This window comes from Canis lupus, chromosome 26, assembly GCF_048164855.1.
Source record: "Canis lupus baileyi chromosome 26, mCanLup2.hap1, whole genome shotgun sequence".
NCBI lineage: Eukaryota > Metazoa > Chordata > Mammalia > Carnivora > Canidae > Canis > Canis lupus.
Genome location: NC_132863.1, coordinates 21,578,549 through 21,597,467, shown reverse-complemented (window position 1 = coordinate 21,597,467; position 18,919 = coordinate 21,578,549). Strand labels below are relative to the sequence as shown.

At 41.8% G+C, this 18,919-nt stretch overlaps 1 protein-coding gene across 8 annotated transcripts in view; it reads right to left on the bottom strand.

The window, feature by feature from the left end:
• Positions 1-17,306, bottom strand: part of LOC140618218 (signal-regulatory protein beta-1-like) — a 31,692-nt gene extending 14,386 nt beyond the window's left edge. For 7 of the 8 annotated variants that reach the window (XM_072800357.1, XM_072800353.1, XM_072800349.1 and 4 more), the window contains exons 1-3: positions 17,146-17,306; positions 15,030-15,383; positions 4,407-4,721 (exon numbers count right to left, since the gene is read on the bottom strand). In XM_072800357.1, coding sequence (XP_072656458.1) covers positions 4,407-4,721; positions 15,030-15,383; positions 17,146-17,218 — 742 coding nt within the window. In that variant the 5' untranslated portion in view covers positions 17,219-17,306. The remainder of the gene's footprint in view (positions 1-4,406; positions 4,722-15,029; positions 15,384-17,145) is intronic. The other variant, XM_072800355.1, reaches the window with a different exon arrangement.
• Positions 17,307-18,919: the final 1,613 nt, after the last annotated feature.

Here is an 18,919-nt window from a genome sequence, read left to right as displayed (position 1 = left end):
ATATTAGGGAAGAGTTTCTGAAAGAAGTGACCTTTCAGCAGAAATAAGAGAGATGAATAGGAGTTAACTGCATGTGGCAGATTGTGTTTTCCAAAAATGGCCACAGCAAGTCCCCACATGTCTTCCAGAACCTTGCCATTCCCCATTGGAAAGGGAGTCTACTTCTGCCCTGGAATCTGGGTGGGACTTTGTGACTGCCTGACGAAGAGTATAGCAGAGCTGACACTGTAATTTCCAAAGGTCAGTTATCAAAGTTGGTGTGACTTCCACTTTGGACTCTTGGGACATTCACTTTTGGAGCTACAAGGATGCTCAAACTAACCCACATGGAAAGATGATCAGGAGAGGCCAATGTCAAAAAGAACAGAAGCCCCAAGCCAATAGCCAGCACCAATGGCCAGGCATGTTAGTGAAGCAGTTTTGAGATGATCTCAGCCCTGGAAACATTGAGGTGAGGTCCCAGACATCATGAAGCAGAGATAAGCCATCTCTGCCAGGCCCTCTCCAAATTCTTGCCCTACAGAATATGTGAGCATAATAATTTGGGAGATTTGGAGTAAGTTTAGAAAAATTGGAATATGTTTGGGAATAATTTGCTATGCAGTCCTGCTAACTGGAATATTAGGCAAAGGGACTGGTGGAGGGCCAGAGGAAGGAAGGCTCTGGGAGAGGCCACATGTAGGGAAGTGCCTCTCAGGTAGAGGGAAGGGCATGGGCAGAGGTCCTGAGGTGAAGCCTAGCGTGTCCAAGGGCAGAAAGATGATCAGAATGAGTGAGGGTGAGCATGAGTGAGATGAAGCCAAATTCATAGCCACTGGCCATGAAGACTATCTGCACTTACTGGTCCTACACACTTGCTCCTGGGGGCACATAACAACATCCTAAGGAGCCCATACATTGGTAGTTTAAGACAATTAATTTCCAGCTCCTGAGCCCTCACATGACTCTTTCCTGAAATTGATCTGCCTGAGACTGCCTACTCCTGCCTCTTGCTCCTGCTCCTCAGTCCTTCTCCCACTGTTGCAGAGGGAAGACCTTCCTGCCACACATCCCAAATCTACCTCTGGTGCAGTGACCTTGGGTGACACTCTGGGACACAAAATAAAAGGACAGTTCAAAATCTTGCTGGCTAGAATGCCTACTTTAATCAAAGCATCATAACCTCCCCCATCTTGCTCACTGAGCTGCATCTCCGATAACATTTTAGTGGTTATTTTGATGACTGTTTGTCAAAATTTGTCAGATACTTAGATTGTTTTGATCGATTGTGCAATTCAATCCAAAAGAATTTTTTTTTAACACTTAGAGCCTATGGTCATAAGAAACAATTTTAAAAATTCAATTTATATATATATTGAATTTTCTATATAACAAGTTATATATACAATTTATTATATACAATATTCAATACATATATATTTGTGGTAGTTCTATGTTTTCTCATAGTTCTCTATGATATGTATGATGATGTGGTCAATAAGGACTTTCAAATATAGAATATATTTACAGTAGGATAAAGTTCTCCCCAGGAATTAGAATGGAAATACAAATTTAGGAAGTAAAAAGAAAATTATAAAATTTCTGATTATTCAAGAAGAGCTTGTTTATGTCTATTGTAATGGATGATGGTGGAAATCAAAGCAATATGACTTTACTTTTCCATTGAACACTTCAGAGAGATGTAACATTTGAAATATCCCAGGGGAGGGGGATCCCTGGGTGGTTCAGTGGTTTAGCGCCTGCCTTCAGCCCAGGGCGTGATCCTGGAGTCCTGGGATCAAGTCCCACATCGGGCTTCCAGTATGGAGCCTGCTTCTCCCTTTGCCTGTGTCTCTGCCTCTCTCTCTCTCTCTCTCTCTCTCTCTCTCTCTCCCTCTCTCTCATGAATAAATAAAATCTTTTTTTTTTTTTAAAGAAATATCCCAGGGGTTCTGGCCCTTGCAACTATTTAAGTCTGTGATGAACAATTTTATTTTATTTTATTTTCTAAGATTTTATTCATTTAAGAGAGAGAGAGAGAGGGAAAGAGAGAGAGAGAGAAAGAGAAAACAGGAGCAGGGGGAGGGGCAGAGGGGGAGGGAGAAGCAGGCTCCCCACTGAGCAGGGAACCAATGTGGGACTCCATCCCAGGACCCTGGGATTATAACTTGAGCCAAAGGCAGATGCTTAACTGAGTGAGCCACCCAGGCATCTCGTGATGAACTATTTTAGATGTTACCTTAAAATACATAAGGAACTACATAGTTCTTCACAATTATCTCGGAGTATATGAAAAAAATGTTTAAAGATTTTTGTTGAACATGCTGATAAGGATTTTATTTTGTTTTATTTTTGTAAGAGCAGTGGTGAGCCAGCAAAGGGTTTTAAGCAAAGAAGGGACAAGATCTGCCTCCTTTATAAAATGCGTTTGACTGCTGGGAACTTGGGGGCTGCACTGTCAAGGGTAATGGTAGATATGAGAGAAGGGGCTATGGTGACCAGGTAAGGGATGATGTTGACTTGAACTTGGGGATGAATCTGGGAAGTGGCAGTAAAATGGATGAGGTCAGAGAGACGTGAGAAGTCTATTTGGTTGAACTTGTGATAGATTTGGTAAAATAGGTCTCTGGCTTAGATGGTTGGGTTGATGGTGTGTCTCTTCATTGATATAGGGAAGGACGGGGAACCAGGGGTTTGGAGAGAGTGCAGAAAGCAGCACAATGCCTATCTTGTACTGACCATGATGAAAGCACCTTTCTTGGGGAAGGGGGACCCTGCCTTGCTCTGGTATCTGTGTTGTGTGGGAGGTCTGACATGGTCATCCAAGAGACGTATTACTGAGTTCAAATTCCATCTCATGAACTTAAAAGCCACGTGACCTTGGACAAGTCATTTTACTTCCCTGCAACTTGATTTCATCATCTGCGTGAAGCAGGGACACCTAGCTTCTTTGGGATGCTCTAGGTGGAGGCTAGAATTCCATTTCCAGGCTGGAACTCTCTGGTATCCTTATTTATTTATTTATTTATTTATTTATTTATTTATTCTCTGGTATCTTTTGGCTATGTAAGGGCAAACTACTACTTAGGGAGGGAGGCATTTCCAAAATGAGGAGCTAAACTCTTTACCTTGGTACTAAACATGGTCTCCAGTGAGGAGGAGGGTTGCTGTGGAGACCGTGATGCTGTTAATGGGTTTTCTCTTTGCTTTGCTCTGGCTGGAATAGACAGAGAAGGAGCACTGGGGCTCCAGAGCCCTGAAAGGGATGTGCCCATCTACAGGAGGTGAGTGGGGTCTCTGCACTCTGAGGTTGCTGTGGGGTGGTGACTGAGGAGAGCGCAGATCCCTTGCAGACACCCTTGTGAAGGCCAGTGAGGGTGATTTCCTTCCTGCGTTGTCCTCTCCCCTGATGTCAGGGTGGGTTTCAAATCCAACGACTGGCAGCAAAGCGATGGTGGTGTGGTGGTTTACACCATAGTGTTAGGAATTTGCAGGGACAATGCAATAGGGGGAAACTTCCTTGCTGTGGCTTGAAGCGCTGTGTGGTCTTGTCCCTGCTTCTCTCTCCAGCCTCTTCCTTCTCCACACACCCTGCTTCCCTGAGCTCTGATCACATGGATCTCTTCCTCCACTCTGCTCTGGCATGTCTCGCTTCCAGTCTCCATTACAAGGCCTTTACACACCCTGTTTTCTCTGCCTGGAACATTCCATCTTTTCCTTGGAGGACCCCCTTTCATCTTTTTGCCGTGGCTCCCCCAAAAAGGCATTTCCTTAGTAAACTACATTTCTCCTGCTTTCATTTATCTTAATACTCAGTTCTTTTCTCTCATAGCACATATTATAAGTTAGAACTATATGGGGCACCTGGGTGGTTCAGTTGGTTAAGCATCCAACTCTTGATTTTGGCTCAGGTCATGATCTCAGGGTCGTGAGATCGAGCCCCTCATCAGACTCTGGGCTTGGCAGAGAGTCTGCTTGGTATTTTCTCTCTCCTACTCCCTCTGCTTCTCCTCTCTCTAATAAGTAAATCTTAGAAAAAAGTTAGAACTGTACAGTTTTTGCATCTTGTTGATGGGGCTTATGTGACTGTGAACTTGGTAGAGCAGAATTAGGTCTGTTCTGTTTACCATGGAATCCTCAGCACCTAGAATAATGTTGCCACATAGCAGATGCTCAGTAAACACTTGTTGAATGAATGAATGAATTTCCACCTCCCAAATATAAGAGAGCAAAGGGGGCTCTGAAAGAGAAGTACCTAACCATGGCATCTTGTAAGAAGAGGATGGTCCTATAAGATAGGGAACCTCATACCTATCTTACAAGAGGTTTGATGAAGAATAAATGGGAGGAGGCAGGTGAAGTGCTCCAAACGGAACCTGTAGTGGTCAGCAAGGGTTGGCCATTTGGGTGGGTGGGGGGATCCTTACCTTGGAGGAATTTGGAGATGTTCACGTGCCTACTGAGGGGGCTCTGCAATGTACTGTGAGCCACTTGGCAGGTGAGCTGGGAGTGGAGTGAGGATAAGTCAAGGGTCACCATGGCTATGCTGATGATAGTGTAGGATGCAGCATCTCCAAGCAGGAAGACCAAGGTCTGAAAGGCGGGAAGCTCCATGCCATTTTCAAACCATTTCAGGTGTATGTTTTTGGGAAAGAAGCCAGTTGACGTGCAGGTGAAATTCACTATCTGGCCTGTGCTGGTCCTGTTGGAGGGGCCAGAAACCTCTGGAAAAGAGGGCTTAGCTTTGATTGAGGCAAAGTTGAGAGAGAAGAGAGAGAAATAAAGATGGCAGGTTACTCTTTAGTTCGATACCCGCCCTTAGGGTTCACCCAGCTCCACTCACCCCAAACTCTCACCTCCAGTCTTCTCCTCTGCGTAATTTTTATTATGACACTTCTTACCATTAACAGTTTGCCAACTGGCCTCACTGACTGCTTCTCAACCCTGCTGTCTGCACTCAACATCAGACCATGGCAATAGTGTTAAAATGCAAATCAGAAATTGTCATTCCCCAACCTCCTTCCCTCCCCCCCTTCCTAAAGTACATTGTTTAAAAAGTCATATAAGGTATAGAATTAAAAACATCAGATCCCTTGCCTCCTCTCCTAGGAAAAAAATGTACAGACCAACCACTTTTAAGTATTTTAGCTGATTCTTTGGATTCTTTCTTTCTTTCTTTCTTTCTTTCTTTCTTTCTTTCTTTCTTTTTTTCATTCTTTTTTCTTTCTTTCTTTCTTTCTTTCTTTCTTTCTTTCTTTCTTTCTTTCTTTCTTCTTCCTTTTTCTTTCTTTTTTTCCCCTTTTATTGAGAAAGAGAGAGAGAGAGAGAATATGAGTGTGAGCAGGGAGGGGCAAGAGGGAGAAGGAGAGAGAGAATCTCAAGCAGGCTCCACACTTACCATGGAGCCTGACACAGGGTTCAGTCCCATGAACCTGAGATCATGACCCAAGCTGGAATGAAGAGTCAGATGCTTAACCAACTAAGCCATCCAGGTGCCCCCTCTCTGTGTTTCTAAATAAGATGCTTATACCATTATTTGTCTTTTTTTTCAGTTTCATATATTATGAATAGACCTACTACTATGGAAGATGACGGTTTAACTCTCATATATCTCCCTCCACCAAACAGTCACACTTCCTTCCCTTACATCTTCCTATAATAGACACATCAAAATCTTTTATCTTATCAGTATTCAGCATTTATATTTTATGACCAAAGAAGTATTGTTCACAACTGGGCCATGTAATATATCATTATTACATTTCCTTTCTTGCACAACTTCCCCCCCAACCCAGTTTTTATATCTTTCTTTTTTTTTAATAGTTTTTATTTATTGAAGTCATCTCTACATCCAATGTGGGGCTTGAACTCATGACCCTGAGATCAAGAGTCGCATGCTCTTCTGACTGAGCCATCCAGGTGCCCCTAATTGTCCTATACTTTTTATTTGCTTAGTTTTAATGAATCTATGACAAATTCATCCCTAAACTTTCTGCCAGATAAGTATAAGTCCTCCCAGTATGTTTGATATTGCTAAGTAGTGTAGTGAACTTCCGTTTAGGGTACATGAATACCTGAGAATGTACAAGGACTTTTCAGAGATTATACAGGCTTGGGTTTTAAAAAACCCTTTATTAAAACACAAAGTATAAGGGTTGTCTGAGTGGCTCAGTTGGGTAAGCCTCTGATCCTTGATTTTGGCCCAGGTCACGATCTCAGGGTCATGAGATGAGTCAGGCTCCATGCTGGGCATAGAGCCATCTTAAGATCTTTAGATTCTCTCTCTCCCTCTGCCCCTTCTGCTTGCCACTCATGCTCTCTCTCTCTAAAAAAAAAGAGTTATTTTTTAAACATAATCAAAATCCATTATCATACTTAAAATTTTATAGTAATTCTCTTATTATTATCTAATACTTTCCAGCATTCAAATTTTCCTGCTTTTATCACAAATATCATTTTATAATTGATTTGTTTGAATCAGGATGTAAACAAGATCACATGTTACATTTTGTTGCTATGTCTTTTTTTTTTTTTTTTTTAAGTAGGCTCCATGTCCAATGTGGGGCTTAACTCAGGACCCTGAGATCAAGAGTTGCATGCTCTACTGACTGAGCCAGCCAGGAGCCCCTCCTCTTATTTTTCTTAATATTTATTTATTGAAAAACCCAAGCCTGCAGGAAAAACCTGCAGAATTTTCCACATTCTGGCATATATTTCTGTGGTATCATATTTTTTAAAAAAGATTTTATTTATTTGACAGAGAGACAGTGTGAGAGAGCACAAGCAGGGGGAGTGGCAGACGCAGAGGGAGAAGCAAACTCTCAGTTGAGCAGGGAGCCTGATGTAGGTAGGGCTCAATCCCAGGACCCTGGGACCATGACCTGAGCCAAAGGCAGATGCTTAACTGACTGAGCCACCCAGGAGCCCCTTCTGTTGTATCATTTCAAACAATCCTCTCTCTCCCATATTTTGCCTGCAGTTGGATCTGAAGGGTCTAGTTGGTTAGATCCCGGTTCACAATTTTGGCAAGAACACCTTGTAGGTGGTTAATTAAGAGGTATGTAGTATCTGGCTGTACTGTCTTTTTATTTTTATTTTATTTTTTAAAAGATTTTATTCATTTATTCATGAGAAACACAGAGAGAGGCAGAGACATAGGCAGAGGGAGAAGCAGGCTCCCCACGAGAAGCCCAATGTGGGACTCGATCCCAGGACCCAGGGATCACGACCTGAGCCAAAGGCAGACACTCAGCCACTGAGCCACCCAGGGGCCCCGCTGCCTCTTTTTATAGTGTGCAGATTGATTAGTGGCTTTGGGTGTTGTCAGATTGATCTGTCTGTGATGAAATTCTCTACTAGCCTTCAGCCTAATGTCTTTAACAAATGTAGGTAATTATTGTCTTGATCCATCATTCCACCAGGAGTTACGCACTGGTGGCTGACTATTGCTACCATTCCTTCTGTTGGTATCAGTTGAAATTATTTTTTTCATTCAACTATTTTTGGTTATTCTGACATATAGTCCATATAGGAAAGGCAGGGAAAATGCCTTTGCTTACTGTCTTTTGGATTTTGGAAAAATGAGTTGGTGCCTTAGTAACCCCCAAAGGTGAGTAATGAAGTTTCTTTTATTTTTGTATCATTATAAAATAATAATTTTAAACATTTTTGATGGATGTCAATCTACTGTGATTTTTATTCTTTTTAATGCTCAAATCATCTCATCTTTGGCCAATGGGAGCTTCCTTTAAGTTAGTTCCTGAGTCTTTTTAAATAATTTCAGTAGACATTGATAGTTTACTTGCTTTTCACACAACAAAATACTCCATGCTCATTTCGCACATTTTCTGTCCAAGATCTGGAATCGGTCATTGCCCTATATAGCCCTGGGTGTTTTTTGTGAAAGTGCTAGAGACCATAATCTATGTACTAGTGATGCTCATTACTACTAGGTTGTCACTGCTTCCAGGTCCTTTTGGAGGACAGGGCTATGAAGTAAGTATTTTTTAAGGAGGGAAACAATTAAACAGGTTAATACTGATAGTTGTAATCCCATTTTAAGAATACAATTTTTAAACCTAACTTCTCTATTTCTGCCTGGTATCTGTCTCTATCCTGAAAATTCCAGTTCCTAAGGACTTCAACACAGTTATTTATTTGCTTTATCCTTCAACACATATACAATACTTATAAATACCAACATCAGATATTATTACCAAATTATTGAATAGAGTTTTGGATTTCCTCTTGGTTCCCTTTGTTCTTAGGATATGTTTCATTGGAGATATAGATACATATTGTATGTAATATACACTCTCCAAGGTATGCCCCAATTCCTGGAGCTTGACCACCTCAGTGCATTCAAGACTACTTCCACAAGCCTGTCTATGCATGTTTCCTCCTGAAAACTTTTTCAGAAGATTGATTATATGGAAGGTTGTCCGTGCATATGAAGCATGGGGCATCTAACATCCTCTGAGAACAGCTCTCAATCAATGCCTGAGAGGAAATTGGTATATAATCAGCCCAAACACCTTTCCTTTCAAGAGGGATACATCTGAGACATGTTCTGTATCATTTCCCATAGTTTTTATCTGATTAAGCTTCATTTACCCACAGTAGTGGTGAGCTTGATGACACAACCTTCACTAACTGATTTTACCACTCCCTTACTGGGGTTCTTTGCACTCATATATTTGTCTAAGGATCTGCTTGGTGAGTCCAAGCTAAAACCCTATCTTTTTTAAAAAAAGACTTTATTTATTAATAAGAGACACACACAGAGAGGCAGAGACATAGGCAGAGGGAGAAGCAGGCTCCCTGTGGGGAGCCCAATGTGGGACTCAATCCCAGGACCTGGGGATCACAACCTGAGCCAAAGGCAGACACTCAACCACTGAGCCACCTAGATGCCCCTAAAGCCCTATGTTTTAAAGTCTCTTGAAATAACTTCTCTTTATCTGGTTAAGCCATCAATATATAGTTAGATTAATTAGTTAAAATTTAGATTTAGTAATCTAGATATTCAGAAATTTTAAAATTTTGTTTATTAATTATTTAAAATGTGCAATGTTTATAAAATCAAAACCTCAAAGTACAGTCAGAGAAGTCTAACTTTCATCCCTGTCCCTTCTACCCTACTGCCTTCCTCCCCTATAGGTAAATGTTTAAAAGTACATTTTGATTTTTCCTCTTTTAAAAGAATACGATCAAATATGGATATGCTTGTATTTCCCACTCTTCTTAACATAAAAGATAGTGTGCTCCACACACTATTCTTCACATTACTTTTCCTGTTTAATGATATCCTGTGGGTCATGCTGAAGCAAAGTGCTGACTTCTTCTCAGGGCTTTTTAAAGTTGTAGTACTGCATTGTGTGACTCTACCATAATTTATTTAGCAGGTTGTCTTTTATTCTTTTTTTTTTTTTTTAATTTTTTTAATTTATGATAGTCACACACAGAGAGAGAGAGAGAGAGAGAGAGAGAGAGGCAGAGACATAGGCAGAGGGAGACGCAGGCTCCATTCCCTGGGAGCCCGACATGGGATTCGATCCTGGGTCTCCAGGATCGCGCCCTGGGCCAAAGGCAGGCACTAAACCACTGCGCCACCCAGGGTTCCCGCCTTTTATTCTTATACATAGTGTTGTAACCAAGAGCCTAACCATAAAACATTATACTTATGTTAGTATATTTTTGGGATACATTTCTAGAAGTGGGATGGTTAGGTCACAGGGTAATGTATAAGCATGTAATAAGTATATCTAATATGTAATTTTGCTAAATATTGCCAAATCCACCTCCTTATGACTTACATAATTTTGAATTTCTACCTACAATATATGGAAGTATCAGTTTCCCCACAGCTCCTCCAACAGAGTGTATTGTCACAATTTTGAATTTTGGGCCAACCAGATAGGTGAAAAGTTGTGTCCCAATGTAGTTTTAAATAGTATATCCTTTCATATGAGGGTGATTAAACATACTCATATATTTAGGAGATGTTTCTATTTCACTTTCTATAAATTGTCTTCTCATATGTATTGCCCATAATTCTATAAAGTTGCTTGTTGTAAAATTTTAGAAGCTCTTTATATACATTAGGGGTGATTCTATGTCTGTGTTATAAGTTGCAAAATAGTATATGCACACACCCCCACTCCATAAACAAGTTTCTTTTTGTACAATATGATCAAATTGTCATTTTTTCCTCTTTTTGTCTCTGCATTTTGAATTACAGTTGGGAAGGTTTTCCTCACTTCCAGATTACAAAAGAATCCAGACATGATTCTCATACTTGCACAGTTTCATTATTTAAATATCTGACCCATGTGGAATTAATTTTGGTATGTGGTAGGAGGAACTGTTCTGGATTTTGTAATTCTGTTCCATTGGTTTGCTTACTAATGGTCCAATGGAATCACCACTATTGTTGAGGACTTCTTTCCTCATGAAGTTGCCTTTACTTTTTTTTTTAAAGAAATCAATTGACTATATATTATTATATGAATCTGTTCTTTTTCATTGATCTATGTCTATCTTTTTTAAAAAGTTTATTTTTAGTAATCTTTACACCCAATGTGGGGCTCAAACTCACGACCCTAAGATCAAGAGTTGCATGCTCTTCTGATTGAACCAGCCAGGCACCCCTATCTACTTGTCTACCTTGATGCCAATACTACACTGTATGATTTTTGTAGCTTTATAATAATTATACATTCATGAGATATATTGATCTCAAGTTTTCTTTATCTGGTTTTAGTATCACAGTAATGTTGGTTTTAAAGATTGATTGGGAAGCATCATTCTCTTTCCAATTTTCTGGAATAATTTGTGTAGAATTGTTCGTATTTCTTTCTTAAATGTTTGATCGAGTTCCTCGGTGAAGTCATCTGAGCCTGGACTGTTGTTGTGAGAAGGTTTTTAAATCACAAATTCAAAAATCAGGCTACTGACTTCTTGAGTGACCTCTGGTAGTCTGTGTCTTCCAAAGAATTTGTCCATTTCATCTAAGTTGTTGAGTTTATAGGTATAAAATTTTCCATAAAGTTTCCTTATAATATTTTTAATATCTGTGGAGTCTGTAGGGACGTTAACTCTCTCATTCTCTTTTTTTTTCAAGTTTGTTTGTTCATTTATTTATTTATAGTAATTTCTACACCCAAGGTGAGGCTCAAACTCATGACCCTGAGATCAACAGTTACTCTTCTGACTAAGCCAGCCTAGCATCCCATCTCTCAGTCTTGATATTGGTAATTTGCATCCTCTCTCTTTTTTCTTGGCTGACTGTGTGGCTAGGAGTTTATAAATTTTACTGATTTTCTTCAAGAACCAGCTTTTGGTTTTATTGATTTTTCTCCTAGTTTTCCATTTTCTACTTCTGATTTATGCTCTGTTCTTTATTTTTTTTTCTTAAAGATTTTATTTATTTATTCATGATAGTCACAGAGAGAGAGAGAGAGAGGCAGAGACACAGGCAGAGGGAGAAGCAGGCTCCACGCAGGGAGCCCGACGTGGGATTCGATCCCGAGTCTCCAGGATCGCGCCCTGGGCCAAAGGCAGGCGCCAAACCGCTGCGCCACCCAGGGATCCCTATGCTCTGTTCTTTATTATTGCCTTTCTTCTGGTTACTTTGGGTTTCATTCATTCTTCTTGTTCTAATTTCTAAGGTCACTGAGTTGAAACTATTCTTCGGTCCATTTAGTGCTATAAATTTCCCCCTAAACACTGTTTTGGCTGCATCCACAAATTTGGTATGTTGTACTTTTATGTTCATTCAGTTTAGAATGCTCTCATTTTCTTTTTATTTTTTTCTTTCATAACATGTTATTCAGAAGTGTATCACTTTGTTTCCAAATGTCTGGGGATTTTCCAGAGATTATCTTGTTATTATCAATATAATCTCAGTGAGAAAACATTTTGTATGACTTGACTCATTTTAAACTTACTAAGACAATTTATGGACCAGGATATGGTGCATCTTGGTAAATGTTACCTTTGCAGTCAAAAAGAATGTGTATTCTGCTGTTTGGGGCTCAGGTGTTCTATAAACGTCAGTTGGCTTAAGTTGTTTTATAATGCTGTTCAAAGCTTCTACATATTTAGTGATTTTTCTGCCTTCTTGTTTTGCCAGTTATTGAAAGAGGAGTGTTGAAATCTGAGATTATAGCTGTTTTCTCTTGCATACTGTGCCAGATGCCCCCCATAAATTATGAAGTTTTTCACTCAGGTTGGTGGGAATAGGTACAAGGAATAGCCTTGTGTGAGCTCCAGGGATATTTTCCCTTGAGGCTATGTACATATACTCATGAACATGTATGTCCTCATGGACATACTCTTTTGTCAAATACTCAAGATCTTTGGGATTCTCTCTCTGTGTATCTTTCTCATCTTCAGTGCTCTCCTATGAAAACTCCAGCCACTTTGCCCTCTTTGGACTTCTAGCTCTCTCTGTCAACTCGAAGAGACCTCCGTGCTCCATTTGAGTTTTCTTTTACTGCATGATGGCATGGAAGCTTTCTCAGAGAGTAAGCTGGAGGGCAAACTTGGGTTCCACATCATTTGTCTCTCATCTCTCATGGATCACTGTCCTTTGTTGCCTGTTGTCCAATATCCTGTCAACCATTATTTCATATAATTTGCCCAGATTTTTTTGTGGGCAAGTAAATCACTGTTTTGGTAGAAGGTGCCCAAAGTATTAAATTTGATATTGTATATGTGATCATCTGTTTTATTATATCTTCTAACTGGTTTTTTGTTTGCTTATATGAAGTCTATTTATTGATTTTATAACTTGCCACACTACTAAAGTATCTTATACTTTGTAATAGCTTAATGTTGAGTCCACTAAATTTTCCAGAATCCATATCATCTACAAAGAGAGATAGTTTTTCCACTTCCTTTATAATTTGTATGCTTTCTACTGTTTTCTTCTTTCTGAAAGCATTGGCTAATACTTTAATCTTAAATGATATTAGAAGTGCTGCACCCCTATGTTTATAGCAGCAATGTCCACAATAGCCAAACTGTGGAAGGAGCCTCGGTGTCCATCGAAAGATGAATGGATAAAGAAGCTGTGGTCTATGTATACAATGGAATATTACTCAGCCATTAGAAATGACAAATACCCACCATTTGCTTCAACGTGGATGGAACTGGAGGGTATTATGCTGAGTGAAATAAGTCAATCGAAGAAGGACAAACATTATATGGTCTCATTCATTTGGGGAATATAAAAGGGAAAAAAGGGGAAAGGAGAAAAAATGAGTGGGAGATATCAGAAAGGGAGACAGAACATAAAAGACTCCTAACTCTGGGAAATGAACTAGGGATGGTGGAAGGGGAGCGGGGCGGGGGTTGGGAGTGACTGGGTGACAGGTACTGAGGGGGGCACTTGACGGGATGAGCACTGGGTGTTATTCTGTATGTTGGCAAATTGAACACCAATAAAAAATAAATTTATAAAAAAAAAGTGGTGGGCATGAGTTTGAAGACTAATGTTCTAGCAATTCAGTCTTTTTGAGATGTCCCTCTAAAGCCCTCAGTCCTCCTGTTCTACAATGGCCTACTGGCTATTCCTATGCCTCTTTTCACATCTCTTATCTTGGAGTCTCCAGTCCTCTATTTCTGGTTCCCATTCTTACTTTTCTTTGTTTACCTTTTATTTTGGTAAAACAGAAAGGATACATTGAAAGGTAGCTCTTGGTGATGTCACAAATTCAACAGATTGGCTGGCTCTAGAATTTTAAGTTGGACATCATTTTCCTTAAGTATTTTGAAGGCACCACTCTTCGTCTTCTAGCATGTATGTTCCCTATATACATCTCATGCTGATCTCATTCAAATGGTTTGCATACAAGTTGCTTTTTATTTTCAATTCTTAAAAATCATATGACCTTCTTTTTGTCTCAAAAGACTGCCTACTAATTCCCTTTGGTTCTCCATGGCCCTGAGATGCTAAAGTTGTAATTAAAAAATTCTGTTGATGAAAAAAAATTCTGTTGATGTATGTTTCTATTCTGTTTTGTTAGAGTAAGTTATCACACTAATTTTTAACAGAGAAAACAACACAATCATCAAGTCATTAGTAAAACAGGCTTAAACTAACTGCTCTGCTTCCCAGGCTTCCCTGTATGGATGCTGCTTAGAGTCTTGTGAACTTTGTCTTGAGCCACCATTCTATCCGCCTGGACCAAATCCAAAAATACACGGGTCTTAAAAAAACAAGAGCAAAAGTTAAGAAGTATAAGGATTACATAGTCCATATCCCCAAATACTATTTTTATGATTTTCTGCTTCAATAATTCTTTCATTCTTTGTTTCTGTGAATCCATGTTTCCATGCCTTTAAGATTATGCTTTTAAGTGGTTTTAATATCCCAAATAATGATGATATACACTAACGCAATACTTATGTTACAGGTGCTTTTCTAAGTGTTCTACATTTATAAACTCATTTATGTTTGTACTATTCATAACATATCTATGAGGTGCTATTATTATCCCTATCATACAGATGAGGAAATGGAGGCACAGAGAATTTAAGAAAGTCAATAAAGTCACACAGCTTGAAAATGGCAGTTAAAAGTTGAATCCAGACCATTTGGCCCTGGTGCCTATAATTTTACTCACTCTGCTTTCCACTCTAATTTGTGGCTTTTGAAAATGTAAGATTTTATTTATGATAGTCACAGAGAGAGAGAGAGAGAGAGAGAGGCAGAGACACAGGCAGAAGCAGGCTCCATGCACCAGGAGCCCAACGTGGGACTCAATCCCAGGTCTCCAGGATAGCGCCCTGGGCCAAAGGCAGGCGCCAAACCGCTGCGCCACCCAGGGATCCTGAAAATGTAAGATTTTAAAGGGTAGGATTCTACTGCTAGGAGCCCTGGGTTTATGTTTCACTCTGCTCTTGTGCTGTGATTTCTTACTATCCCCATCTTCTGTCCTCAACTTTGACACAAGGGTTAACAAAGGGAGAGCCTTGGGCTGAGAGCCTGGAGTTTGTGATTTGTCTTAGAACAAGGGGCTGGGTTCTCAGGAATCTGGACTTACCATGTACAAACACCCTGGTGCCTGGTCCAGACTTCAACTCCACATCGGGGTTTCCTTTCTGGAACTTCACACAGTAGTAGGTACCGGAATCTGCTGGGGTGATATTACTGATGCGGATGGAAAAGTCCACGTTGTTTCTCTTTGTGGTATCTGTAATATTTGTTACTCGGGGGAAATGGCCTCCTCTGAAGCTGAAGATTAACTCTCGGCCTGACTCTGTCCCCCTGAACCACCTAACCGTCCCAATGGGGATCAGGGAAGTCAGGGTGCAGCGTAGAGTGAGGGCCTCTCCAGGTGGGAGTGACACTGACTTCTCAGGCTGGATCACCTGCAGCTCCACCTCACCTGCCACTCCTGGAGGGAAAAAGAATTTAGCTCCACTGTCCCCAGCCTGGCCCAGGGGACTTCTCTTACAACTTTGTTGTAAGACTGAAATTAGGAACTTTTGAAAAACACTCAGGACTGTGCCTTAGGGCCTGGAGACTGTGGACCTGTAGTCAGGCTGATGTGGGCTTAAGGCCAGATCCCAGGACGCACAAACCTGCTGCTGTTTGGGGGAAGCCCCTCCCTCCTTCCCCTCCATCCTTGGGCTTCGGTAGTGTCCTCGGTCAAGCAGGATGGGTCAAGCCTTTCCCCATTAGTGCTGTGAATTTTAAATGAAGACATGGGTTGTCAAGGACACGGAGTGAGTGCTATAATGGCCAGAATCAGCAGGACTGTCATTTTATGTGTTCATATTTGCCTTCATTAAACCCTAGAAGGATTTGACAGCGAGTTTCCACAGACCCTTCTGTGTACCAGACATCACTCTAAGCACTCACATACAGAACTGACTCCTTCAGCTCCCGCCACTACTCTGTGAGAAAGGCATTAGTATTTATCCCTGTTTCCACACAAGAAAATGGACGCACAGAGAAGTTTGTAACTTGTCCGAAGTCCGGGTATAAGTGGTGAACTTGGATTTGAACTCTGACTGATAATGTTTCAAAAAGTATCTGTGCTTTTAACCACTTTCCTGGACAGCTTTTCCACTGAGGTGTCAACCTGCTGTGGGGGAGAAGGGGCACTTCACCTGTCTGCAGGCTCCTGGGATTAGGTCTGGCAAGAAGGGGGGAACCAAAAGGCATGATTAATTCCCATATTAAGAATATAATTTTAGGATGTTGAGATTTGGGGGATACTTAATGTCTACAAAGTACCACTTCTCAGTTTTCTTTTCTTTTCTTTTTTTTTAAGATTTTATTTATTTATTCATGAGAGACACAGAGAGAGGCAGAGACACAGGCAGAGGGAGAAGCAGGCTCCCCACAGGGAGCCGATGAGAGACTTGATCCCAGGATCCCAGGATCCCAGGATCATGACCTGAGCTGAACTCAACCACTGAGCCATCCAGGTGCTCCCCACTTCCCAATTTCCTAATCCCTCTGCATGGCATGTGGAGTAATTGTGATCTGTTGATCTTCCTATCTATGATCCTCTCTATCTTAAATGAGGGTGGCTCTGACTCCCAGGTTCTAGGGTTTTCAGCAGGAGTCAGATGCTGCACCTCTGCCTCCTCTCTCAGGATGGCACCAGGTCCTGCAGATCAAGCCACAGGGGGTCATGGAGCCTTCACAGGGTGATAGGAGTTTTAGAAGTGAAGCAGGGCTGGGAAACCTCGTCACCGAGAAATGCCTGGTGGGGTAAATGCTGTCTGGACCTGACTGGGAAAGGAAATGACACTTCCAAGTAATAAGCCTTCTGGGGGGATTTGTTTGGGAGGTCCTTGTTGTAAAAGAAAACATTCAGAGAAATGTCTTCAAGAGGAAGTGGCAGGGGTGCCTGGGGGGCTCAGTCAGTTAAGCGTCTGCCTTCAGCTCAGGTCATGATCTCAGGGTTTTGGGATCAAGCCCCACATCAGGCTCCCTATTCAGTGGGGAGCCTGCTTCTCCCTCTTCCTCTGCTGCTCCCCAGCTTGTGCTCCCTCAATCTGTCAAATAAATATAAAATGTTAAAAAAAAAAAAAAAGCAGAAAAGGAAGCGGCAGTGTCCTCCCCATTGCCAATGGGAAACCGGTACCACTGCGGCTGCACTCAGGTGAGCACCCTGCCCAGTGGTCCCTAAGGGTGGCACTCACCTGTGAGGCCCAGCAGCAGGGGCAGCAGCAGGGGTGGCAGAGGCAGGCGGGGTGGGGAGGCAGGTGCAGGCATCGTGGTGGCAGGGAGCCTACTCTGTGTGAATGTTGTGCTGGAGAGGCCTGGGACTTCGCTCTGCGATGAGAGGGGAAGTCTTGTCTCACTCACGAAAGAGGAAGTGACTGTGATTGGAAGAATGTGCTGTGGGATTTTGACAATTTCTGCTTCTAGACTGTGAAAGAGGAAGCAGGCTAGGCTATGAAATTATAGATAGAAGGCTCCCAAGATGCTTGGAGAAGTTGTGGCAGACCCTGTTAGTGTCAGGGCTGTGTCCCTTTGCCCCCTCACTCCATGTCAGAGGCCCTGCTGGCTTTTTCTTGTCCAGGAGCATGAAGGTACATGGTCTGCCAGAGTAGAGGGTGTGTTGAGTCTTCGAGAACGGTCCAGATGAACTGCCCAGCTGTCCAGGAGGAAGGCTCTGGGGAATAGGGCTTCCAGGGAGTGGGGCCCTCTTTCCCTGCTCCAGAGAGGTCAGTGGTAAAAATGAGCCATGTCTGATGGGCTTTGAGAGTACACCTACAGGGGAAAGACCTTCGGGTGAACAAAGAATTAGGTCTTTGGAGGGGGAGGATGGCTTCTGTTTTAGAGGGTGGAGGAGGCCTGTGTGGTGAAGGGACTTTAGCATGTCCATTCTGAAGGACAGCAACACACCCCATGCCCAGGAGGAGAAGGGGTGCCTCTTCTGTTTGTCCAGCTCTGGGGCATGAAGAGGAGAAACCCCACATCAAAAATGCACTTGACGGGATGAGCACTGGGCGTTATTCTGTATGTTGGCAAATTGAACACCAATAAAAAATAAAGTTATTATTAAAAAAATGCACCCCCTCTTTTCTTTTGAACAGCAACAGCCAGCACACAAGATTGTGTCCAGAGCCTTCTATGGGGCCCACATTAGATACTGCCTTCTGTGACTTAGTTTCCCCACTATTCTTGACCCTTGCTTCCATCCCAGCAGCTGACTATATGTTGGCAGAACCAAAGAGGAAGTCAGAGATGGTATTAGATTGTTTTGTCACAGGACAAGCTTCTTCTTCCCTTGAGATGCTATTGCTTATTCTAGCTATTTTTTTTTTCCTTCCTGAGAGAGTTTGACTGGGGGATCCTTGACTAGGCCCTGGCCAGAGTGTTCCTTTTAGCTCCATTCTTCCAACCCACTTCCTCTTTTCAGTGGTGACAGATTGTATTTTCCAGAGATGACTGCAGCAATATCCCCTTCATCATGCTCTTTGACACACCTCCCATTGAGAAGTGGGTAAATATTTCTTCCCCCTGAATCTGGGCAGGCTTGTGATGACAACACAGGTGATGTGAGGTGACTTCCAAGACCAGACCATAAAACTTCCCTGGACTTCTCCTCTGCTCTCTTGGGATGCTTCTTTTTGGAATCTTGTCACCAGGCTAGGAGGAAGCCCACACTAGCACGCATACAAAGACCATGCTGCAAGGATGGAGGTAGGAGTTCTAGCTGAAAGCCCAGCTAGGGTCCAGCTAGTAGCCAGAGTCAATCATTAGACATGTAAATGAAGAAGCTTCTGGATGATTCCAGACCCTAGAAGTTGTCACTCCTAGCTGAGTGTTCCTGGCTAAGGCTCCAGACATATACAGAGGAGACAAGCGATTCTTGTGTCCTGTCTTATATTCTGACCCACAGTACCACTGATCATAATAAAATTATTGTTTACTACCCCTATGTTTTGAGATGTTTTGTTACACAGC